The sequence below is a fragment of the Lissotriton helveticus genome, chromosome 1_1, assembly GCF_964261635.1.
Source record: "Lissotriton helveticus chromosome 1_1, aLisHel1.1, whole genome shotgun sequence".
Classification (NCBI taxonomy): Eukaryota; Metazoa; Chordata; class Amphibia; order Caudata; family Salamandridae; genus Lissotriton; species Lissotriton helveticus.
In genome coordinates, this window is record NC_136057.1 from 1,585,382,587 (window position 1) to 1,585,406,068 (window position 23,482).

Sequence of the window (23,482 nt, forward strand, 5' to 3'; positions counted from 1 at the left end):
CGCTGTCCTTGAGGAGGTTGCCACAAGAGCAAAACCAAGTGAGGAGGTCATATTTAGTACAGTGGGGTTTCACTGTGTCTCCAAAAACACAGAGCCTCCGACCTGGAATAGATATCAGCTCAGGTCTAGGCAGGCGGTCTGGAACCCAATAGAGCTTCCCGAGAAAGGAGGTCCAACACCCCGGTCCCCTTTTAAACAGAAGAGAAAGGGAGATACAAGGAAGGTGGTAGTCACAAAGGCTGTGAGGCAGTCCCAGGCTCATAAGGGCACCCCCTCGCTCAAAAGTTATTTTAAAATAATGGAGCAGGCTGTAAAAGTTAAAGAGAAAAAAGTTAAAGAGACTGCGGGGGCTAAATTGGGAGCGCTAGACGTAGAGGTTACTAGCACAGCGGATACGAGAATAGGAGGAGAGGTACTAGCTGAAGTTGATGCTGAAGTGGAAGGGGATGTGGGGGTAGGGGCTCACTCCTCCGAAGATAATGTGATCTCTTCTCCATCGGTACCTTTGAGTAACAGGTACACAGTACTTGAGCTTTCTAACGGGGGGGAGTCAGAGGCTCCAACTCATCTAATACATCCTAATACAGTATATAGCCCTACCCCCGGTCCCGATTTCTGTTCCAGCCTTTCACTACCTTTAACAGCTCAGAGTTCCCCTGTTCTGACTACTGCTACTGCCACTGCCACTGCTTCTGCTACAGCTATGGAGAGCTTAACTTCTGAGATACCCTTAGCTCGAGTTCTGTCTGGGACAGAGTCGCACAGTATCCTTCTCTGCTCACAGACAGGTAACACTGCCTTCCAGTCGCAAACCCTCTCCCTTCCAACCTCCGATAAACAAGTCACTGTGCAGCAGACTGGTAGTTCGTCAGTTGAACCAGCTGAGGCAGAGATCGAAGTCGATAGATTGGGTCTTTTATTCCAGACTTTAAGAGGAGACCTGCTTGGGAAATTTGAAATCTCAGAGAGCAATCAGAAAGGGTTGCATGATAGATTTGACGCTCTGGAGGCCAAACTGGAGGGGCTGGCAACTCGAACATGTGTGTTGGAGAGTAAAGTTAACTCACTGTCAGAAGCATCATCAGGGAATTCCAGAGACATTGACGCTATCAAAGCTCAAAATCGAACCCTCACTATGGACTTGGAGAGATTGGAAATTGCGAGTCGTCGGAACAATCTAAGAATTCTTAAGATACCAGAAGGTGAAGAGGTAGAAGATATCAAGGGATTTGTATGCAGATTATTGCGAGAGGACATACTGAAGGACCGGTTAGATATCGATCTAGAGGCTGAGATCCAGCGTGTACACAGAGATCCCTTTAGACTGCATGCAGATCGTAAAGCTCCAAGGAAAATCTTAGTCTACTTCCAGACATATAGTGTTAAGGAGTTAATCCTGACTAGATGTCTTGCACGTTCTTCCCTCCATTATCGTGCAAACCCTTACCAAATTAGATCTGATATAGGGGGGAAGGCAGCCCACAGGCAGTGGGAGTTGGGTTCAAGGATGCCAGAGCTTCGAGCATTAGGTGCCCAGGTCCAAATGAAGTTTCCCGCCTTACTTAAGATTATGTGGAACAATAAGATGTTCAATTGTAATCATCCAGAGGAGGTAGATGAACTGCTTCAAAAAATGAGAAAATAGAGATAATAGTAAATTCCAGTCCTTTGGTATGAGGGTAAATGAGAAAGATTCATATTCCTTAAAACCCTTTTTGGCTCATATGATTTAATTTAATTTGGGAAGACTTAATAAGAAGTCAAATGTAAGTTAATATCCATACGTAGGCCATATACTCACTTTACTTTCTAGGCTTGATTCTGTAAGGAACACTCAAGAGGTAAATTTTATTCTTTTTTTTGTGTTTATATAATAGGATGCAACTGACTTTGCGTAAAAAAAAAAAAAAAAAAAATGTGATAAAATGAAAAAAAAACATTTATATATATACAAAGAATAAAAATAAATTACACATAGACAAGGGTCAGATGTAGCACCGAGTAAATGGGAAAAATTATTTATTTTTCAGATACTGATGGTGTTTCGAGGGTGTAGAGCTCCTTAAGGCGTGATTACGCCAGGTATAAGGGGAGGGTTCCTCGGGGGGGAGGGTCAGGGGGGGGTCAGGGGAGAGGGGAAAAAATCATATAAAAATGTCCTCATATGCCATAAATTGCTATTTTTCAACACAGAGCTTAAACAGAAATTTCTATTAGCTGCAGGTCTGGTCATAGTCTCTGATGATTCCTAATACAGTCTCCAACAATAAGTTCCTTTCCTGGAATTTGAATGGTATAAGAAGTTTGAGGAAACAACAAAGAATATGTGAGTTTCTAAAAAATACCGAGGCGTATATATACCTTTTGCAAGAAACTCATCTTGAGGCGGAGATTTGTGCTCAAATATTTGGAAAACTTAGTTGGGTACAGGAAGTTCTCTGCTCTAAACAGAGGGGTTCTACTAGAGGAGTAGCTTTAGTTGTGCGTGCGAACAGGGGGATTAAGGTTCAGAACTGGGAAACCGATCGATCGGGTCGATGGCTGGTGGCAGTCCTCTCTATCGGAAGTTTCACTTTTCAGTGTGCTGTGTACTATGGTCCAAATGAGGACAGCCCAGATTATCTTCAGAAGTTAGAGGAACATATTATTCTACATCCAGCTCCAGTCATCTTAGGAGGGGACTTTAATCTTCTATTAGACACACAGCTGGACCGTACTTCAAACGCTAAATATAATCCCCCAAATAAATCCCTCCTAGCTCTTAAAAATATCATGAAAGATTTCTCGTTAATTGATGTATGGAGAGTAAAACATGGCAACCTCAGAGAGTACTCCTTCTACAGTAAGAAGTATAAACAGTACTCCAGAATAGATTTCTTTCTCCTAGATCGTGTTTTTGTGCCTGACATTACTTCAGTCTCACACATTCCCACAGGATTGTCCGATCACTTTGCTGTGGAGTTAAATATCAACTTCAAGCTTAGCCCCTCGGAGTTCAGGTGGACCCTGGATAGAACTATTCTTCTCGATGACGAGATTAAAACCAAAATCAGAGCTAGTCTTTTAGAATTTATTTCAGTTAACGTTGGGACTGCCTCAGAGCAAATAGTCTGGGACACTTTGAAATCCTATCTTAGGGGTATCCTTGGTTCACATATGGCATTAAAAAGAAAACTGGAGAAAATAGAGAATACTAAGGTCCTCGACTTAATCAAAAAGAAGGAATTACAGTTGCAGTTAGCCGTCTTGGAAGAAAGAGGCAGGATTCCCATACTTGAAAAAGAGCTGTTACAGCTACAGATAGATTTTAAGGCTAGAGCTGATAAGGTAAACAAAGATAAGTGGGAAGTTAGCAAGCTTCACAATTTTGAATATGGAGAAAAGTGTGGCTCACTCCTGGCCTGGAAGGCGAGGACCGAGAGAAGTAGGAATAACATAAGCCTGCTTATTCAGAAAGACTCTGGGATGCTCTTAACAAAGGATGTAGAAATCAGGATAGAGGCAAGAAGATTCATGGAGGAGCTCTACCACGAAGAAAATAACTGTGGACTAGAGGAGCTTGAAAAGTGGTGGGATCAGAGAGAGCTACCCCAGCTGAGTGAAAGTGACATAGCTTTCCTAGGTACAGGGATTACTGAAGGAGAAATACGGGCCCAGATAAAAAAGATGTTTAGGAATAAGGCCTCTGGTCCGGATGGTCTGCCATCCGAGGTGTATAAAGATAATGTGGAGGAAGTCTTAACACCCTTATTAACTCTGTTTAATAAAATCTTCCTGCAGGGAGATCAAGCACCACCATCCTGGTCTGAGGCTACGATTACCTTGATAGTGAAACCTAATAAAGATCCCAAAAAAATAGAATCATACAGGCCAATTTCCTTGCTTAACTGTGACCAGAAAATATATTCCGGAATACTCGCATCTAGGTTGGCAAAAATAATTAAATCTATTATCAATTCGGATCAGAGGGGGTTCATACCTGGCCGTCAACTTAATGAACTCACGTTCCAAGTTCTAGGAGCAATAGATATAGCAACAGACAGGGGGCTGCCACTTGCTATCGTTGCGATTGATGCAGCAAAAGCCTTCGATCAGGTGAACTGGTCATTTTTGTGGAAAACCATGGCGAAGTTTGGGTTCCCGAATGTATTTATCGAGGGCATTATAACATTATATAGGAATCCCCGGGCCAAAATCTTGGTCAACGGTTGCCTTACAGACTGGTTTAACATCTCAAGAGGAACAAGACAGGGTTGTCCCCTGTCTCCCCTCCTTTTTGATATATATATTGAGCCCTTTGTGTGTTCCTTAAGATCAGATCCAGTAATTCTACCTTTTAAAATAGGGGATTTGACGCTTAAGACAGCATTATATGCTGACGATCTCCTCCTATATACGTCCAATCCGGTTGAGGCTATCCCTAGGCTGTTTGAGTTAGCGGAGGATTTTGGCGCTGTGTCTGGATATAAAATAAATAAAGACAAAACAGACATTATGAGCTGGAACAATACAGCACAGATACCTGAAGCTAAACAAAAAATCAGGTACCTAGGAATTTATGTTACCCATAATTTGGATAATGTCACGAAAGTAAGTTGGGAGACTGTAGTAAAGGAAGTGAGGAAACTATTGACCAGATGGAATACCTTGCCGCTTAATATCTATGGTAGAGTCAATCTGGTCAAAATGATCATCTTGCCGAAAATCACCTTCCTATTTAATTCCATCCCCCTCAATTTCAAAAAAACAGATATTGCTAATCTCCAAGGAAGAATTGGTTCCTTCATCTGGGCAACTAAATCTCCAAGGATCGCCTGGAGGAAATTGAGAAGAGGGTTGAAGTTGGGTGGGCTGGCTCTTCCTGATTTGCTTCTTTATTGTTATGCTTTTCAGTTTAAGAACTTCAGACTTTTAGCAAATAAACTTGATTCTTCATCTCAGGGTAAACTCTTTCAGGCTATGCTTTCTGATCTCCCACACGCCCTAGACTTTTTTCTTTACAAATTCGGGGATCACAAGTTTTTTAAAAAGGTTCGACTGAAGCTCCTAAAAACTGCACTCAACAACTGGCAAACATTATGTCGAATGTTTAATATACCTTATTACCATTCCCTAGCCCCAATTTGGGACTCCCCAGGCACACCAGAATGCCTTTTGGACCGATTAGCGCTACCTTTGAAGGCGGCAGGTATCACAAACTGGGGGGACCTGTGTATCAATTCGGCTTTATTAAGTTGGGAATCCCTCTCGAACCTAACGGAGGGTACTATTACTAGGTTCAAATTTTATCAATTGTCCTCGTGGTGGGCGAGGCAGTGTTGGGCCTATAATAAGGAAATACTCTCATTGGAATTAATTAATAGGGACAGGGGATGGAAAGGTGAGGTTGCGCATTGGTATAATAAATTTGTGGGGGTTAAAGAAAATCTAGAATCTGAAATTATTAAGCTATGGAATGACCTTTTAGACCCTGATGCTGGGGAGGTCCTGAAGGTCTGGATAGATTCTTTTACACTCTCCCAAAAAATAATAAAACCTTCCAATCTTAGAAGAAACCACCTATTCACATTGCATAGGGTCTATTGGACTCCAGCAAAACTAGCTAAGCTGTCTGCAGAAGTATATTTTTGCCCAAGATGTAAGTTTCCAGCGGCGGATGATAGACATATGTTTTTCGATTGTCCGTCTATCAAGGGTTATTGGAGTGAGGTGTGTGAATTCATAGAAGAAGTGGTATCATCCCCAATTGTTCCCAGCCCCAGATTGATTGTGTTTGGTCTCCCTAATGATTATAATATTCGAAATTGTGTGTCGCAGTTTATTTTTTATGTTATTGTTATTGCCAGGAGAGAAATCTGTAGGGAGTGGAAGTCTATTAACCCTCCCAGATTTGTAGACTGCCTTAGAAACATCATGGCGGTCAGTCGTTTAGATATGTTGTGTGGTGGAGAAAGCGCCAATGAGATCTGGTGTGCTCTGAATGCATGGACTGAACGATAACATCCAATGAGTCCAATGATTATGCCAGAGGTTAGTGGTCCTATTCTCCCAAAGTGGCAAGCTACATCGTGAATGGGAGTTGGCTTAGGAAACAACCTACCTCTTGGTGACCTCCATCGGCTATCCATAGACCCCAGGGCCGGAACAGCTGGTTTATGCCTGTGGCCAGGAGAGCGCCTACCTAGAGTTGACATTATCTGGTGGCATGTATGAGGACAAAAAAAAAAAAAAAAAAAAAAAAAAAAAAAATAAAACAAAGTACATCACAGAAGAGAGTAAATGCTGAAGAGACTGCAAAGGGAAAGAAAAATATATAGCAAAATAGAGGAGAAAAAGAAAAACAGAAGGAGGAAACGAAAAAACAGAAAAAAGAGGGGGGAAAGAAGAGAGAACAGATGAAAGAGAGAGAAGAGGAAACAGATCAAGGCACAGAAGCCTGATCAGAGAAACAGAAAACAACCAAGACATCGGGGGCAAGGATACACCAGATGGGGGACATAACCCCATGAGCTACCGGAAGACGGACAAATATAAGGACATAGAAAAAGAATGTAAGAGCAAAAGAAGTAGAAGATGAATAACGAAAGACGAATAAATAGAGTTAAGGATCAAGGGATGGCAGAAAAGAGATGTAAGGATCACAGTTAAAAGGAAAAGAGCTATAAGGACGACAATGTTGAGCAGGAGTAGCAAGCCATATTAGGAAGCAGAATCCATCGTGGATGAAGAAAACGATTGTAGATAGTCATTAAGTTTTTGGGGATCATCAAATGATCTGGTTCCACCATTATGAGTGATCTTGCAAAAGCAAGGGTGAAGGATGCCATATTGAATGTTGAGTTGTCGCATAAGAGGCCGTAGATTCAAGAATTCTTTTCTTCGGGCATTCGTCGCAGACGAGAGGTCTTGTGAGATAAAGATGTAGTGACCAGACCACTGGAGACGTCGTTTGAGTCTGGCAGCTTTCAGAACAGCCATTAACTCCGTGAATTCCAAAAAGAGCATAATAATTCCACGAGGTTTGTTAGAAGCAGAGTTAATACGGCCGAGGCGGTGAGCCCTTTGAATGTTAAGTGGGTGAGACGTAGATTGGAGATCTAAAAGTTCCCGTAAAAATGTTTGCAAAAAAGACACCATGTCGGGACCCTCCAAATTTTCTGGAATACCATAAACGCGTAGGTTGTTTCGGCGATTACGATTTTCCAAATCCTCTGTGTGCAATTTGAGTTTGTGGATTTCCTGCTCTAATAATGGGATTTTTGTTGAGACATCCTGAATGTCACTAACCCTTTGCTCCAAATTTAAGACTTTGCCTTCCATAAGAACCCAACAATCTTCAATTTGTTTAAGTCTTTCATTAGTAGCAATCATAAATGGTTGAAGTCCACGCACCTCCTCAAGGATGGAATCCAAAACCGGATTCGAGGACGACTTAATGGGGGAGGGCGGATCATTCTTAAGTCGTTTAGGTTTGGTACCTGTTTGAGATAATTTGGAATCGTTGGCCATTGTAAATAGCGTGAGTAGGATCCAAAAGGCGCAGGAAAAATGAGAGCAACACAGGACACTGCAAAAAATAGAACTTGAGAAGAGTTGCACCAGAGTATTATTCTGTAGATATAAAAAAATGAATAATAGCGACTACAACTAGTTGACGCTGAAAAAAAGAGCGAAATAGAGCTCGAAGTGTAGCCCACATGTCAAGAGGGCACTGAACTACGAAATAACATCCATTGAAAGTCGCATTGGGAGCTGAATGAAAGAGTAACCAAGTTCATAGGATGCATGAATAAGCAGCAGCACATGTGGGTTAGTGAGCATAAAAATCACAACAGCAAGTGCCAATGACTGTGGTAAATGAAGCCATGAAGGCAGAAAGCGTCATGGGAAAAACGGCATAGTTAAGATGGCGGCACCTGTTCCTGTCACAGCATACACCTTCAGTCACAAAAAAAAAAAACAACCAAAAAAAAAACGTAAAAAGAGCAGAAAATGGCAAGGCATTAGTCCGAAAATGCCATAATGACAGAAGAAATAGCAGCGTGACCTTTTATTTGTTGAATAGAGACTTGGGGAGGCGAGCGGAAAAAGAATCACGACACGGGCTCAGCACACAAAATGGCGGCCGCCCGATGCAATTATACAGAAAATTTACCACTAGTCCCAAAAAACTCCACAGCTGACGAAATCGTCCGTCAGCAGCAACATGAGGTTCACGAAGGTGTCCGCCGACCCAGGAAAGCTTTTCCGCCGTTCAGGCAGCCAGGAAATGCGCTCTCACGGCATCCGCGGGAATGTCCGACACGGAGCTCACGGAGACGCCGTCCTTCCCAGCTGGCGCGCAAGCCACGCCCCATCATGAATTATTCCTTTTGACTTGTCATTTGCATCACATGCTGATGCTCTTGGCCTGGGCCGGGTGCCCACCAAAACACATTTTTGCCCACGATCTAATAGAGCCAGTGCCACGGAGACTGCAGGTCACAGGTAAGAGAGTAGTAGATAGTACTACAACAAGTCGATATTAGTTAATCTGGAACAGATTTACTTGTGTGTCCTCTTCACCAATTTCTTTGCAGCAAATAAATGTATAAGTTAACTATCAACTCTGCTTTTTCAAGCTCAGCACCTCATGACTCAACTGCCCCTTGACGTGTTGTTCACATCCTCAAGCAGACTTCTTCCACATGGTATGGTTATGCTCAGCCATCACACACTTTTGGGAATCAGTGTTGGAGGAACTCAGTGAGGTCCTGGGATGGGAGGTGCACTTTCACCCCACCAACCTCCTCCTAGGCATTACAGAGGGACTGGGCGGCTCTCGCGCAGATAAGCTCTTCCTAAACACGGCTTTAGTGGTGGCAAAGAGAGACATTGCACGATGCTGGCTGGATCTGGTGGCCCCTGCCCTGTCACAGTGGCGCAGGGGAGTGGACTGGTGCGCTGCACAGGAGCGATCTGTATATGAGGCCAGGGGTTGTCCTAAGAAGTATCGCAAGGTGTGGGGTAAATGGTGGGGGGCGATAGATGACTAACACTTTGCTCTGGCCATTGTGGATTGCAGTGGGTGCCTGGCCCATCCCCTTCCCTCAATGGATATTGACGTGCAGGGCTATGGAGTATAATGTTTTCAGGTGCTCCGCTTACTGAACTGACTGTGTCTACTTATTTGTGTTGTATGCTATCTTTGAAAAATCAATAAAATTGGTTATAAAAAAAATCCATAGCTTAAAGTTTCAGTAGGTTCCTGTAGTTACCTTGTAGTGTCTTCAGATTTTGAAATTTGTAATCCATGAGTAGGTGCACGTAGATTCTTTCCAGATCGCCGCCATATGTAATAAGTCCATGTAGTTGAGGTGTAGTATTAAGATGTATTCTTTATTGATACAGTTCTTACTTGCAGGTAAGTATCAAGCATAGAGTAGCACAGAACCAAATGCAGAATAGGTCTTCAGTGCAGATCAGATCGAGCCCCACCAGGAGCAACCTCCTTGCTGTTCAGCTTATCCTCTCAACTGACACTCCACCCACAAGCATACCAGCATTCTATTACCTCACCACACATACCAACATTCAACAGTACATCCACTCTGGCTGACTAGCAAGGCAGAGAAGCAGGAAGGATGCATTACAAACACCCTCTGCATGCTGCACAAAATCTACAGATGGATCTCCACCGGAACCAGAAGGACAGTCACCCAGGCCCTCGTCAGCAGCAGGCTGGACTACGGCAACGCCCACTATGCAGGAACCACGGCCAAACTCCAGAAAATACTCCAACGCATACAGAAGGCCTCTGCATGCCTCATCCTCGACATCCTCCGCCACAGCCACATCACTGCCCACCTGAGAAACCTGCACTAGCTTCCCGTCAACAAGAGGATCATCTTCAAACTTCTCACCCATGCCCACAAAGCACTCCACAACGCCGGACGAGCATACCTCAACAAACAACTCACCTTCTACACCCCGAATCGCCAGCTTCGCTCCGCTGACCTTGCCACCGTCCCACGCATCCACCATACGACCACCAGCGGCAGATCTTTCTCCCACCTCGCCACCAAGACTTGGAACCACCTCCCCATCCACCTGCGAAAAACCCAGGACCTACTGACCGTCAGAAAATTTCTCAAGACCTGGCTGTACGAGCAGTAGCAGCACACCCCCTTCCCCCTTAGCACCTTGAGACCCTCACAGGTGAGTAGTGCGCTCTACAAATGTTCTGATTGATGGATTGTGTTGTGAAGAAGCTACACAAAAGAAGAAAAACATTCAGAATGCCAATGCTTGTTAAATTCATGATGTGAGTGAAATAATACACCCTCACAAATATATAAGCAGAGTTTACTTTTGAATTTACGTGCATTTTCTTTTTATTGGTGTAGCCAACTTTGTAAAATTTTAAAATATAACTGACTTTTTACAATTTTTAAAACTAACTGACAAGTGGCCAATTCTTGGATTTTAGCCAACATCACTTTGAATGCTGTAGTTTTGAGCCCCTGGTGAACTGTTTAAAATCAAAACTAGAAGCTCAAGCCTGCAATGTAACAAGCTGTTTAAAAACAAAATAGATGATGGTATGCTGTGTGCTACTGTGAAAGTGGGGATTTGTGAAATGCAAAATAAAAGTTCGTTTCTGGCGCACTTGCTTTTTTCTTGTAGGCAATAAAGGGTTAAAAAGCGCAGAGGGAGAGAGGGCAGAAATCCCTTTTAGAGACAATTGAACATCTCACTGTTAATCAGCTAACTACCATGAATAGTCTTAAGAAAACCTGCAACGGATGTCATTTACCAGAGCAATGTTAGCAGCAACTATTTTACATGTCTACAGACACTTAGACAGGAAGCCTAGTGTACTGTCACCGCTCTTCCTGAACTCGTCCTTGGCCTACAACGTGCTGGGATTAAGGTGCCTGGTGCTGAAAAGTGCAGCCCGGGCGAGGGCCGCCAGTAGACCCCATCGTTTTAAACTGGCATCATAGCAGTTATCTGTCATTTCTGGGTTTTCTGTTCACAGCAGTGAATTTACAGTTTACTTTTCCTTTGTAACAATTGATCCTGAAGTTATTCGTATTTGCAACTGGGAAACTCGAACACTCTGTTGCTATAAAAGTTTCAGTATGCAAGTTTTTTTAAAGAGTTTTATATAGCGCGAACTAGAGCCGAGACATCGGGTACCATAGCGCTTTACATAGCACCAGTTTCGTTACAGACGGACACATTCATTTTTGTTAGGCACGGGAAAATTAAGTGATTTGCACTGAATCACAGGATGTTGAGTGTCGTTGCAGAGACTGGAACCCGGTTTCCTAGCTTCGAGGTCGACAGCTCTCAAGTTCAAGTTCAAGTTCAGGCATTTATAAAGCGCACTACTCACCCAGAGGGTCTCAAGGCGCTAGAGGGAGGGGTTCACTGTTTATCGAATAGCCAAGTTTTCAGTTCTTTTCTGAAGGAGATGTGATTCTGAGTAAGGCGGAGGTGGGTGGGGAGTGAGTTCCAGGTCTTGGCAGCCAGGAAGGAGAAGGATCTGCCACCCATGGTGGTTTTTCGGATGCGCGGGACTGCCGCGAGGGCTTGATTGGATGATCTTAGTTGGCGGGTGGGATAGTAGAAGGACAGTCGGGTGTTGAGGCATTCTGGTCCTCGATTATAAAGGGCCTTGTGTGCGTGGGTAAGAAGGCGGAAAGTAATTCTTTTGTTGACGGGAAGCCAGTGGAGGTTTTTTAAGTGACCGGTGATGTGCTCTTGGCGCGGGATGTCTAATATGAGTCTCGCTGATGCGTTTTGGATGCGCTGGAGCTTTTTCTGCAATTTTGTTGTAATTCCGGCGTAGAGAGTGTTGCCATAGTCCAGTCGACTCGTGACCAGTGCATGGGTGACAGTCTTTCTTGTTTCGAGGGGGATCCAGCGGAAGATCTTTTTGAGAATGCGAAGGACGTAGAAGCAGGAGGACGATACGGCGTTGACTTGTCTGGACATTGAGAGAGAGGAGTCTAGAATGAAGCCAAGGTTACGTGCATGGTCAGTGGGTGTGGGCGCTGATCCCAAAGCGGAAGGCCACCAAGAGTCGTCCCAAGCTGAGGGGGAGGATCCAAGGATGAGCACCTCCGTTTTGTCTGAGTTGAGTTTTAAGCGGCTCTGTTTCATCCATTCGGCTACTTCTTTCATACCTTCGTGAAGGTTCCTTGGCGGTGTTGGGGTCTTTGGTGAGGGAAAGGATCAGCTGGGTGTCGTCGGCGTAGGAGATGATGTTGAGGTTGTGTCGACGTGCGATGGAGGCGAGGGGACTCATGTAGACGTTGAAGAGGGTGGGACTGAGTGAGGAGCCTTGAGGTACGCCGCAGATGACTTCGGTGGGCTCTGAGTAGAAAGGGGGGAGTCGGACTCTCTGTGTTCTCCCGGCTAGGAATGAGATGATCCAGTCCAAGGCTTTTCCTTGTATGCCGATGTTGTTGAGGCGTTGTATGAGGGTGTTGTGACAGACAGTGTCGAAGGCGGCGGAGAGGTCGAGTAGAATGAGGGCCACTGTTTCACCGTTGTCCAGGAGTGCTCGGATGTCGTCGGTCGCCGCAATGAGGGCGGTCTCGGTGCTGTGTTTGGCTCGAAAGCCGTTCTGTGAGGGATCCAGGGAGTTGTTGGATTCAAGGAAGGCTGCGAGTTGGCTGTTGAGGGCTTTCTCGATGACTTTGGCCGGGAAAGGGAGGAGGGAAATGGGTCGTTAGTTTTTCAGTTCTGAGGGGTCTGCTGTTGGTTTTTTCAGAAGGGCGCAGAGTTCGGCGTGTTTTCATATTTCTGGAAAGGTGGCGGAGTTGAAGGAGCAGTTGATGACATCGCGGAGTTGGGGAGCGATGATGGAGTCAGCTTTGTTGAAGATGTAGTGGGAACAGGGGTCAGAAGGTGAGCCAGAGTGGATTGAGTTCATGAGGCGAATGGTATCTTCAATGGTGATTGGGTTCCAGGAATTGAGGTAGTTAGTTGGAGGGGTGGGATCAGAAGGGGGTGGGGTGAGTTGGTCATTGGGAGTATTCTTGAAGCTGTTGTGGATGTCGGCAATTTTGTTGTAGAAGAAGGAGGATAGCGCATTGCAGAGGTCTTGGGAGTTAGTGATGTCGTTGGATGCTGCGGGAGGGTTGGTGAATTCTTTGACGATATTGAAGAGTTCCTTGCTGTTATGAGAATTGTTGTCGAGACGGTCCTTAAATGCTGATTTCTTGGCGGATCGAATCAGTTGGTGGTGTTTGCGGGTGGCTGTCTTGAGGGAGGCCATGTTGTCTGAGGTTGGTCCTTTTCTCCAATTCTTCTCCAGGGTGCGGCATGTCTTCTTGGATTTTTTAAGGTCATCATTGAACCAGGGAGCCTTTTTGCTGAATGATTTCAACTGGTGTTTTTTCAGGGGTGCTAGTTCGTCCGCACTGTGTGTAATCCATTGCCTGAGGTTTGTGGCCGCTTGGTCTGGGTCCGTTGTTAGGGTGGGAGTGTTTTGGCTGAGGGATGCGAGGAGTTGGTCGGTGGTGATTTTGTTCCATTTTCTTCGGGGAATGGGTTGTGGACGGTTGTGGGTCAGGGTTGTTTTGTAGCTGAAGTGAACACAGCTGTGATCCGTCCAGTGGAGAGCTGTAGTGTGATCGAAGGAGATGTGCTTGCTGGAGGTGAAGATAGGGTCGAGCGTGTGTCCGGCTGTGTGAGTGGGGGTGTCAACAAGTTGTTTGAGTCCGAGATTGGACAGGTTGTCCAGAAGGGTGGTGGTGTTGTTGTCGAGAATGTTGTCAAGGTGGTAGTTGAGGTCTCCTAGAAGAATGTAGTTCTGGGAGGCGAGGGCGTGCGGGCTGACGAAGTCAGTGATGTCGTCGCTGAATTGAGATCGGGTGCCTGGGGGCCTGTAAATGAGGGTTCCTCTAAGGGTGGTCCTGGGGTCGGTGTGGATCTGAAAGTGGAGGTGTTCGGCGGTTGCAAGATTGTCGTCAGAGCTGGTTGTAATTTTGATGGTGTTTCTATGGACGATGGCGATGCCTCCTCCAGTTTTTTTATTGGTGCGGTCTTTTCGAATGATCTTGTAAGTGTCCGGTATGGCTATGGCGATGTCGGGGGCAGAAGATGCATTCATCCAAGTTTCAGTGAGGAAGGCGATGTCAGGTGACACAGTGTCGATTAGGTCCCAGAGTTCGGTTGCGTGTCTGTGGACCGAGCGGGTGTTCAGTAGGATGCATTTCAAGTCGTTGGGTTCGGAGCTGAGTGTGGAGGAAGTGTGTTTGGTGAGGGTCCTGAAGCAGTTGAACTTACAGGAGAGGCAGGAGAATGGGCCGTGGGTACGTCCTGGGGTAGCTACGCAGCATAGTGGGGTGCGTCCGGCGTTGAAGGCGAGGAGAGTAGCGGCATCATAAGTTACTCTGGGGGGTTGGGAGCGGCATAGGGCAGGGGGTCTGGCGCTGGTCGCGGTCCAGGCGCGGACGGGCGTAGACGGGCTTACCTTTGGCGCACCTTCGGCGCGGCCGCAGCGCGTGGACGCTGCGCGTTGGGACATCAGGCATAAATGAAGTTCGGAGGGGGCGGAGCATGGGAGGGTCAGCTGGGAGGCGGGGTCTGGGAGGAGTCACGGTAAAAGTAAAACAAACTGAAATGGCCGCCCGGTAAGAAATCGAAACTGGGGCAGAGCCGGAGTTTCAGTCAATGAAACTTGATACAAAGTATACAGAGAGACGCTTCAGCAACAGTTACATCCGCCGCTATGCGCTTAATCACAGTGAAGTAATGTGAGCAGAAACGATACTAGGCGCTCATCAGCTATGCATTTAAATAGAATTAATCAATGTGATCAAAAACGATACCAAGCGCAGTGGAATGAGCTATGCGCTGTAATAGGGCGGCAGGCAGCAGGTAACAGGGCAAGCAAGGCAGGCAGCGAGTGGAAGGCTTCCGAAATGCGGGTGGAGTGCTGGGGGAGCGACCGTAATGGAGGGAATCCAGACGGTCACCGTAAGGCTACATCCTCTCCAAGTTACATTGTGTGAATGTATATTTTTCATATAAAATGACACTTCATTTTTCAAGGAAACCATTTCCAAGGCAAGCCCGTGTCTTGCCATTTTTCCATATACAGGTAATGCTCGTACACTAGCAGGGGGCATATTCAGTACCACTCTGCTTAGAACCATTGACAGCCCAACACTAGGGTGGCTGTGTCCATTGATCAGTGAGTGAAGGGGCTTCTGATCACTGAGGAGTTCACGTTCTACAGCACCTACATCGTTTATCTAGCGTTAGCCTGATTGCAGTGCTTATCACAACTAATATAGGACTATCTCATATTGAACAATATTGTATCTTTCGACAGTTTTGTGTCCCCCTGCAACCCAACAATACTTATTAACCACTAACCTTTGGTTCCGGAGCGCCGTGCTGCCCAGAATGAAGTGCTTCAACGCCTTGTCAGGTGTAGAAAGGGCAATCTAAATATCATTATGTAACTATAAAATAACATAGGATAAATGTACACATGTACAGTTACACTTTACCATCCAGACGCTCACAACTGGTTAAGCCTCTGGATTACAGATATTTCAGCAGATTGACCTCAATTAATGTCTCATTCAGAATTCACAGTTCCCTTATGCATGCAACAGGGTCAGTGTCTAGTTTTGTGTCATTCTCGGCTTTCAGGAATAGTTTAAGAGATCTTGAGACTAGAGGAAATCTAGCAAGAGATCCAACTGTACTGTGGGATAAATGCTGCAGCTGTACTGCTTCTTCGCTTTGGGCTACATGTAAGAAGCCTTTTTGAATTCGCAAATGGCATGATTGCAGAATACAAAAAGGCATTTCCAAATGTACAAAGCCCAAATTAAGAAATACTGTTTTCTCTTGTTTAATAAAAGAATTATAAAAAAAGAAACAAAGCCCCAATTGCGATTTGGTAACTTGGTACCCAATCGAAATTTGGGTATGCAAATTGGTATTTAGAAGAGGCGAGTTTAGGGCATCCCTTCTAAATACTGATTCGCATTGGTATGTGTGATTTTGTGACCTAAACGCGGTTGCAAAACATTCACACTTGTTCGCAAATAGCGAGGGGTCCCAAAGGGACCTCTTCCTTTTTGAGAATGGTTAAAAACATATTTTTTAAGAGCAGGAAGTGGTCCAAGGGACCACTGCCTACTAAAAAACTAATTAATTGTTGAAAAAAATTGCTTTATTTAAAAGCAATCGCAGACGTGGTGGTCTGCTGACCCCAACAGGCCACCATCCCTGTGATGGCAGCGAATCACAGTGGGTCACAAAATGCAGCCTGCCTCATTAATATTCATGAGTAAGGTCTATTGGCGACCCACTATGAATCGCTATATAGGGAAGAGGGGCTAAATAACCCCTTTGTACATTAACGCCTTAACTGTGGCCGTTATTTCGGTGCAGTGCGGGCGCTCTGAAGAGTGGGCAGGGCTGCGTCGGCCGTTGAACATTCGCAGCACCAGCCAGGTAGTGCTCCGAACGTTCAGCGGCCGACGGCAGCAGCAATGGGGATAATAATAGCCATTACCAAATAGCAATTTGCAAAAAAAATCTATTTGGTAATCGCTATTACTATTGTTCGTGCATCTAGCCCTTTATTCCCCAGGAGATTGTTTTCTAAAGTTTTTAGAGTCTTTTTAGTGTGTTGACTTGCCCTTGTCCGCTCAGCAGCTTACATTGTAGTTCTTTTTTTTCCTTCTTTAAGTCTGTGATCAGCATGAATTTAAGGCCATCCATCGAAATTTGAAAAAAACAAGCATGGTGATAATACTGATTGATGTGGTCAGTGAAAGGACTTTGACAAGACATTTTAATCTAACAGTAAAATATTTGTGCATTGAATTGAAGTACGTTCTTTTGGATGCAAATCTTTGTGCCATAGTGAGCTAAAGCTTGCACAGTGTGTAATCCAGGGTGACAGCACAGAGTGCTGAAAACTAACACTCATACAAGCTATGTAAATCTTCAAAATCTTTTTGGGAAGTTGTCTTTCCCTTGGTGGGTTTTTAGTTGTCTTTCTTTCTGGGTATGGCTGTCATCAAACCAAGATGTTGTGTTATTGTTATTACTGAGGTTCAAGCATGACTGGTAATGTGTCTTCCCGTGGCTGATTATGTCAAAATCAAATTAATGAACACGTTTCTTACCTTCAGTATTGCCTTATCTGGTAGAGACCATATCGGGAAACAGCCTTTACAACAAGGTTTTTACCTCGCCGTGCCATTACCACACATTTTTTGGCGTGCATGTTTTTACAGCTAATATGTATTTAAAACACATGCCAATACCACACATTTAAGGTAAGTTGGGAGGGTGGGGGGTCTCCCCCACAAATACATTGTTTTAAAATCTAAAAACAATATATGGTATTGGCATGCGTTTTAAGTACATATTCGTGGTAAAAACATGCATGCAAAAAAATGTGTGTCAAAGGCATGCAAAGTAATTGCATTCGTCGTACCGTCGTACAACCAATTGGTAGAGACCATATCTAGCTGCACATTCCTTACCTTTGAATTCCCCCAGGCGTCAGTCTGGATCCAAAGACTTTTCGTGAGAAGTATCCTTGTGCACCGGTAGGTAGCATCGGTCGGCTAAGAGCTGTGTCATTGCCGTTGTCTGCACCGGAAGTGAAATCTGCATCACCTCTATCGGTGCCACCTCGGCGTGCTGCTGTCAGTTACTTTTCATGACCTTCCACCCCAGAAGCACAGAGTCATGAAGTGCACTGACACTGGTGTGTCCAATCTGGGCCCTAAAAGGGATCAGCCCTGACCTTAGAGATCTGTTAGCAGAGTGGGGCGGTTGGGTGGGTCAGTAAGGAATCTGTGGCTAGATATAATGTGTACCTGATAAGGCATTACTGAAGGTAAGTAACTTGTTCATCTGATAGAGACTTCTATCCACAGATTCCTTATCTTTGAATAGCTACCCAAGCAACACCCTCCCCAGTGGCGGGTCTGCGGACAAATTTAAACTAGAAAGTCCTGAAGGCCCAAAAGGGCGAAATGCCCGTCCCTACGGACGCGACTGTCTAGGAAGTAATGCTTGGTAAACGTGTGCAGGAAAGCCCATGTTGCTGCCTGACAAACATCCAGGACTAGGACACCACTTGCTAATGGAGTGGTAACAGCTTTTGCTCTGGTGGAATGAGCCCATGAGCCTTCAGGAGGCTGCTTCTTTGCCAGTGTGTAGCAGATCTTGATACAGAGAACGACCCATCGGGAGATGGTCCCTTTCTGCACCACCAGAACTTTTGGCATCAACATACCACCACGAAGAGGTGATCGGCCACCTGGAAATCTTGTGTGCAGGCAAGGTAGTATGGCAACACTCTATTTGGGTCCAAAAAGCGGAGTCACTCCTCTTCCTTAGAGGGATGTGGAGGAGCGTAGAAGGTGAGCTAAGTGACAGATTGACTCACATGACATGGTGTTATCACTTTTGGCAGGAAAAAGGCCCTAGTGTGAAGAACCAGTCCATCTGGATAAACTTAGAAGAATGGAGGTTTGGAAGATAAAGACTGCAGCACTCACCCTCCAGACTGATGTACTCACCACAAGAAAGGCTGTTTTATGGTGAGCAGCTCGAGGGGACAATTGTGTAGAGGTTCGAAAGGAGCGCACATCAAGAATGTGAGTACCAAGTTAAGGTCCCACTGAGGCCTTATGAAAGGGGAGAGGGAAACAACTGTACAATATCTTTCAAAAAGCTATTTACTATAGGACTTTGTAATAATCAGGACAACACAGGTATGATAAAGTCAGCGTAGGTTTATTGAGGAGTAGATAAAGCAGGTAAAAAGGTCTCTGTAAGCTCCATCAATAGTCCCCTCAAAAGTCTCTCCACAGTCCCTCCGGGAGCAGCCTGCTAGCTGCTCAGCCCCATTCATCCAACTGTCACTCTCCTCCAGTCACCCAAGCATTCCACACGCAACCTGATCGGAGGATGGATGGCCATGCTCAGTAGCTCGGGATACCAGGCTCTCCGTGCCCATTCCATAGCCACAAGGATGACTTGGGCCCGGCCGTTCCTGCTCTTCTTGAGAACTCTGGGCAGGAGTGGTATGGGCGGAAAGCTGTACAGAAGGCCTGAGCTCCACTCGACACAAAAAGGGTCTCTGAGCGCAAAACTGCTGACATTGTGCTTTCCCACAGAGGTGAACAGATCTAACCAAGGCTCTCCCCACTGCTGAATGAGACCTTGCACCACCTCCGGGTGGAGACACCATTCATGATCCACTAGGCATCGATGGCTATGTTTGTCTGCCCTGGTGTTCAGGGAACCTACCATGTGTTGAACCATCAGAGATATGCCCTGCTGTTCCAGCCATGCCCAAAGACGTCAAGCCTCTTAACAAAGCGTTCACGACCCCACCCGCCCTGTTTCTTGCAGTAACACATAGCAGTGGTGTTGTCAGTGAACTCCTTTACTAGCCTTCAATGATGGAGGGTAGAAAGGCTTTCAATACCAGTCCAATTGCACGGAGCTCCAGCATCTTGATGAGGTGTCCGGATTACGCTGGAGATCAGAGAACTCTGATCTACACCTCTCCAAGATGGCAGCCCTAACCCAGGATTGACGCATCTGTCACTACTGTGAGATCTGGTTGGGGAAGGGAGTGGGGACTGCCTCTGACCTAAGCGCGGTTCGTCAGCTATCACTGAAGTTCCTATGCAGTTCCCTCCGAGATATGAACCATGTTGGAGAGCTTCCCCTGATGCTGCCACCATTGGAACTTCAGGTCCCACTTCAGAGCCCACATATGCCATCTGGCATGTGTCACCAGCAGGATGCAGAGTCAGTTTCACCGAAGCCCAGGATAGAGGTTGAAGCATCGGTATCATAATTGGAATGTTCTGTACTCGCCACTCGGGAGGATAAGACCAAAACTGCACTGTGTGCAGAATAGCTCTGAAGAAAGGGAGCATCTGAGATGTTACTTTGGCATGTAGATAGTGAACCCCAGCAAATGCAGGAGGTTGCCGTAGTCTGGAGGTGGGAGACGACAGCCTGGAATGAGCCTGCCTTCAGCAGCCAATCACCCAAATAGGGGAAGACTGGGACCCTTGATTTGCTCAGATGAGCTTCAACCACAGCCATCCCGTTGATGAACACCTGAAGGGTGCTGGTAAGGCCAAAAGGGAATACGGTGACCAGGAAATGCTCATTGCCTACCATAAACTACAGATAACGCTGATGGGAAGGCAGGGCAGGGATGTGAAAATAGGCAAGTCCAACGCTAACGTACAGTCTCCTGGTTCCAGAGCAGACAAGACCTGAGCCATTGTGAGCAACGTGAACTTATCCTTTTTAGGAAATAGTTGAGGGCACGGAGATCTAGGCTAGGAGGAAGACACTTGTCCTTTTTGGGAACCAGAAAGTAACAGGAATAGCAACCACAGCCTACGTCTGGCACTTGACCCCTCTCCATGGTTTTCTTGGCCATGAGTCATGACTTCCTCGTAAAACAAAGACAAGTGATCCTTTAGCCAGTCATAAGATGGTGGCATGGATGGAGTGGTTGTCTTGAAGGGAAGGGAGTAGCACCTTCAGACGATCTGCAAAACCCAACTGTACAATGTTATGGACTGCCAGTGGTGGCGGTGATGGCAGATCCTGCCACCAACTGGAAGCATATGATCTTAAAGGGCAAGATTAGGAAGGTTTGGGGGCTGCAGCTGCAGGGTGAGTGGTGGCTGGACCAGACCACTGGCTACCCAACCCACAAGGCCCATAGGAACATGCCTCGTCCACGCAGAGGCTATAGAAGCTTGCACGGTTGTGTGGCTGGGATAGCATTGGCATAGTTGAAACCCCGTCTGTGGCCAGGAAAGGAGCGAAAGACAGACTGGGAATGACGTGGGGCAGCCGAGAGGCCCAAAGAGTTAGCCATGGCCCACGAGTCCTTAAAGTGCTTGTGGGAGTAGCAGGCCCAAAAGGATGGGGTGTTCACCAACCGTAATTGAAGGCTGGCAGAAGGAAAGATTTTCTTTCCCAAGCTGTCCAGCCTTTTGAATTCCGTGTCCAGGGCAGCGGCAGGGAACATGCCCTGGGAAGTGGAAGCTTGCACCATCAAGCTCTCCGGGGTAGGGTGAGTAAATATGGGTCCCCTGGAGCAGGGCGGTGGCGGCGGGCAATCGTCCTATTCAAAGGAGCCCCTGTGTTGGGTTTGGACAAGATCCCCAGAAGGACATCGGTGAGGGCTTTGTTAAACAGGAGTAGGGGTTCAGAGGAGGAGACTCCAGGTTGCAGCACCTCTGTCAAGATATTGGTCTTGAATCCCACTGAGGGCAACTGAAAGTCGATGACTTCAGCCACCCTCCGCACCACCATTTTGCATGTAGCTGCCTCCTCCTTAGCCACGGTAGGGGGAGAAAGAATGGTGATATCTGGAGACGTATCCAGTCCGCTACCATCACCAAGTTCCTCACACCAGTCAATATCCTGATCACGCTGGTATTCTAAAGGTCCCAGCGGCCCCTCCCATAACTCCACGAGGCCCAGCCATTTGGATTAAGGTTCAGGCTCCAACCTAGGACACGGAGGCCCTGTCGGTGCTGGAATGAGCATCAGTCATTGCACCTCTGTGTTTGATTCAGGGATCACAATGGGGCTGGTGCTGACGGTGGGGGCCAGTAGCACTGGGAGCATTGGAGCCAGAGCCGGGGAAGGTTTGAATGGCACGACCGGTGGGGTCCAAATGCATGACCAGATCCATAGGGTCACTTTGGAGACGGGCCAGAGACACAGGTGCGGAAGCAAATGGCCCCCCCCGGCCCAAAGGCCCGCCGGATGGGTTGGGCCACTTAAATATGAGACACATGGCCTCATAAAACTGGTGAGATGTGGAGTCGGCCCAGGCACAGGTTCTGAGGAGCCATGCCTCGAACACCGCTGTTCCTGCATTGTGTAGGCCGAATTGCGATGCAACTTCTTATGTTTTTTGTGCCTCTTACGTGAATGTGCGGAGGATTTCAAATGGGACAAAGAGGACTTCAGTCTCCTGGAATGGTCTCGGGACCTTCCTCTCGACCAGGACCGTGACTTCAGTGGTGTCACATGCCAGGCCGCTAGCAAATGGCCCGGTAATTGGAGTATGACTTGGTGTTGTGGTAGCACTCCAGACACCACAAACAAACAAGGTGCAGATCTGTCACTGGCAGGGTGCGGTGACAGGCACCAAATAGTTTGAAAGCTGTTTTTCTTAATGACATCCTTGACACACCAGGAGGAAAAATCCTCAAAAGAAGTCAAAAGAAATTCTAAAAAAATCTGTAAAAAACTGACAGAGTGGTACCTCTTCTCTCGGAACAACACTGGAGGGTGCCAAAAGAAAAGAAGTGGCGTCAGCATGCCGAGGTGGCGCCTATATAAGTGACGCGGACATCACTTCTGGCGCAGACACCACAGCACGAAGTCAACTGATGCCACCTACTAGAGCGCAGGAGTACTGCTCGCGAAAAATCTTCCGATGCAATCTGACGCCTGGGGAAATTCAAATGTAAGTAATCTGTGGCTAGATGTCTCTACCAGATATTAAACATCAATGAAACTGTCCTTAGAAGACCCTGGCTCAGTTCAATCACTGCATGAATAGAAAAATGGTGAGTTGTTATTCTGTGCTCTGCTGTCATGGGCAGAGTCACAACTGGTTGATCTGGATGTTTGAGAGACAAGTGCAAAGACATGCCTAACCAGCTTCTTTCCCCTATTAGGTGGTGAAAGCAGAGCTTCTAGAGAACATACAAGGACAGATGAGCGAGGTTCTGGACAAAGCCATGCAGGAAGCTGTGCAGTCTTACTCCCAGCGCTTTAAAGGACATGATGCATCCGAGCCTGCCCAACAGAGCAGGTGAGTAAGAAAATTACTGTGCAGTATCTCAATATCATATATATATCTAGCTTAAGAGATACGCAGTCTGCTGCCCTTTTTAATTCCTTGTAACAGATACACAGGAGTCTGCCCATCACTACATCCACACTGCCCTACTGATATGGCCAAATAAGTGACGTCTACAGTGATGTGTTCACAAGAAGGTGCTCGACTATTGTTACTGCCTTATCTGAAAAGATGATTCAAAACTAAATTTGAGCATGTCATTTTGAACAACTTCTGTGTAGGACTTTATAAATAAAATAAAGTCACCTTCCAAGCAGTTTTCATATATTGAACTACTATTTCATCATATTCTTTATATTTTGGAATACCTGTACGATGTATGGCAATCCACAACAGATAAACCACGAATGTCTGCCACCAAGTTCGCAAAGTCATCTAATTTTATCAGGGCAGTATTCTCTTTGGTATCTAGATAAGCTAAAACAAGTTCTTAAAAGAAAATAGAATCGAAGAAAAGATATATTTATATCAACGGAAAAACGGGACATTAGAATACATTAAGCATTCCACACAAATTCTTTGCAGATTCTGATCCATATGTTGTGTTCCCAGGACCTCCACTATATTCAACAG

At 46.0% G+C, this 23,482-nt stretch overlaps 1 protein-coding gene across 1 annotated transcript in view; it reads left to right on the top strand.

The window, feature by feature from the left end:
• The window catches only part of SOAT2 (sterol O-acyltransferase 2), a 463,801-nt gene that overhangs the window by 126,137 nt on the left and 314,182 nt on the right, over positions 1–23,482 (top strand). Inside the window, exon 3 of the mRNA XM_078687322.1 lies at positions 22,725–22,861. Coding sequence (XP_078543448.1) covers positions 22,725–22,861 — 137 coding nt within the window. The remainder of the gene's footprint in view (positions 1–22,724; positions 22,862–23,482) is intronic.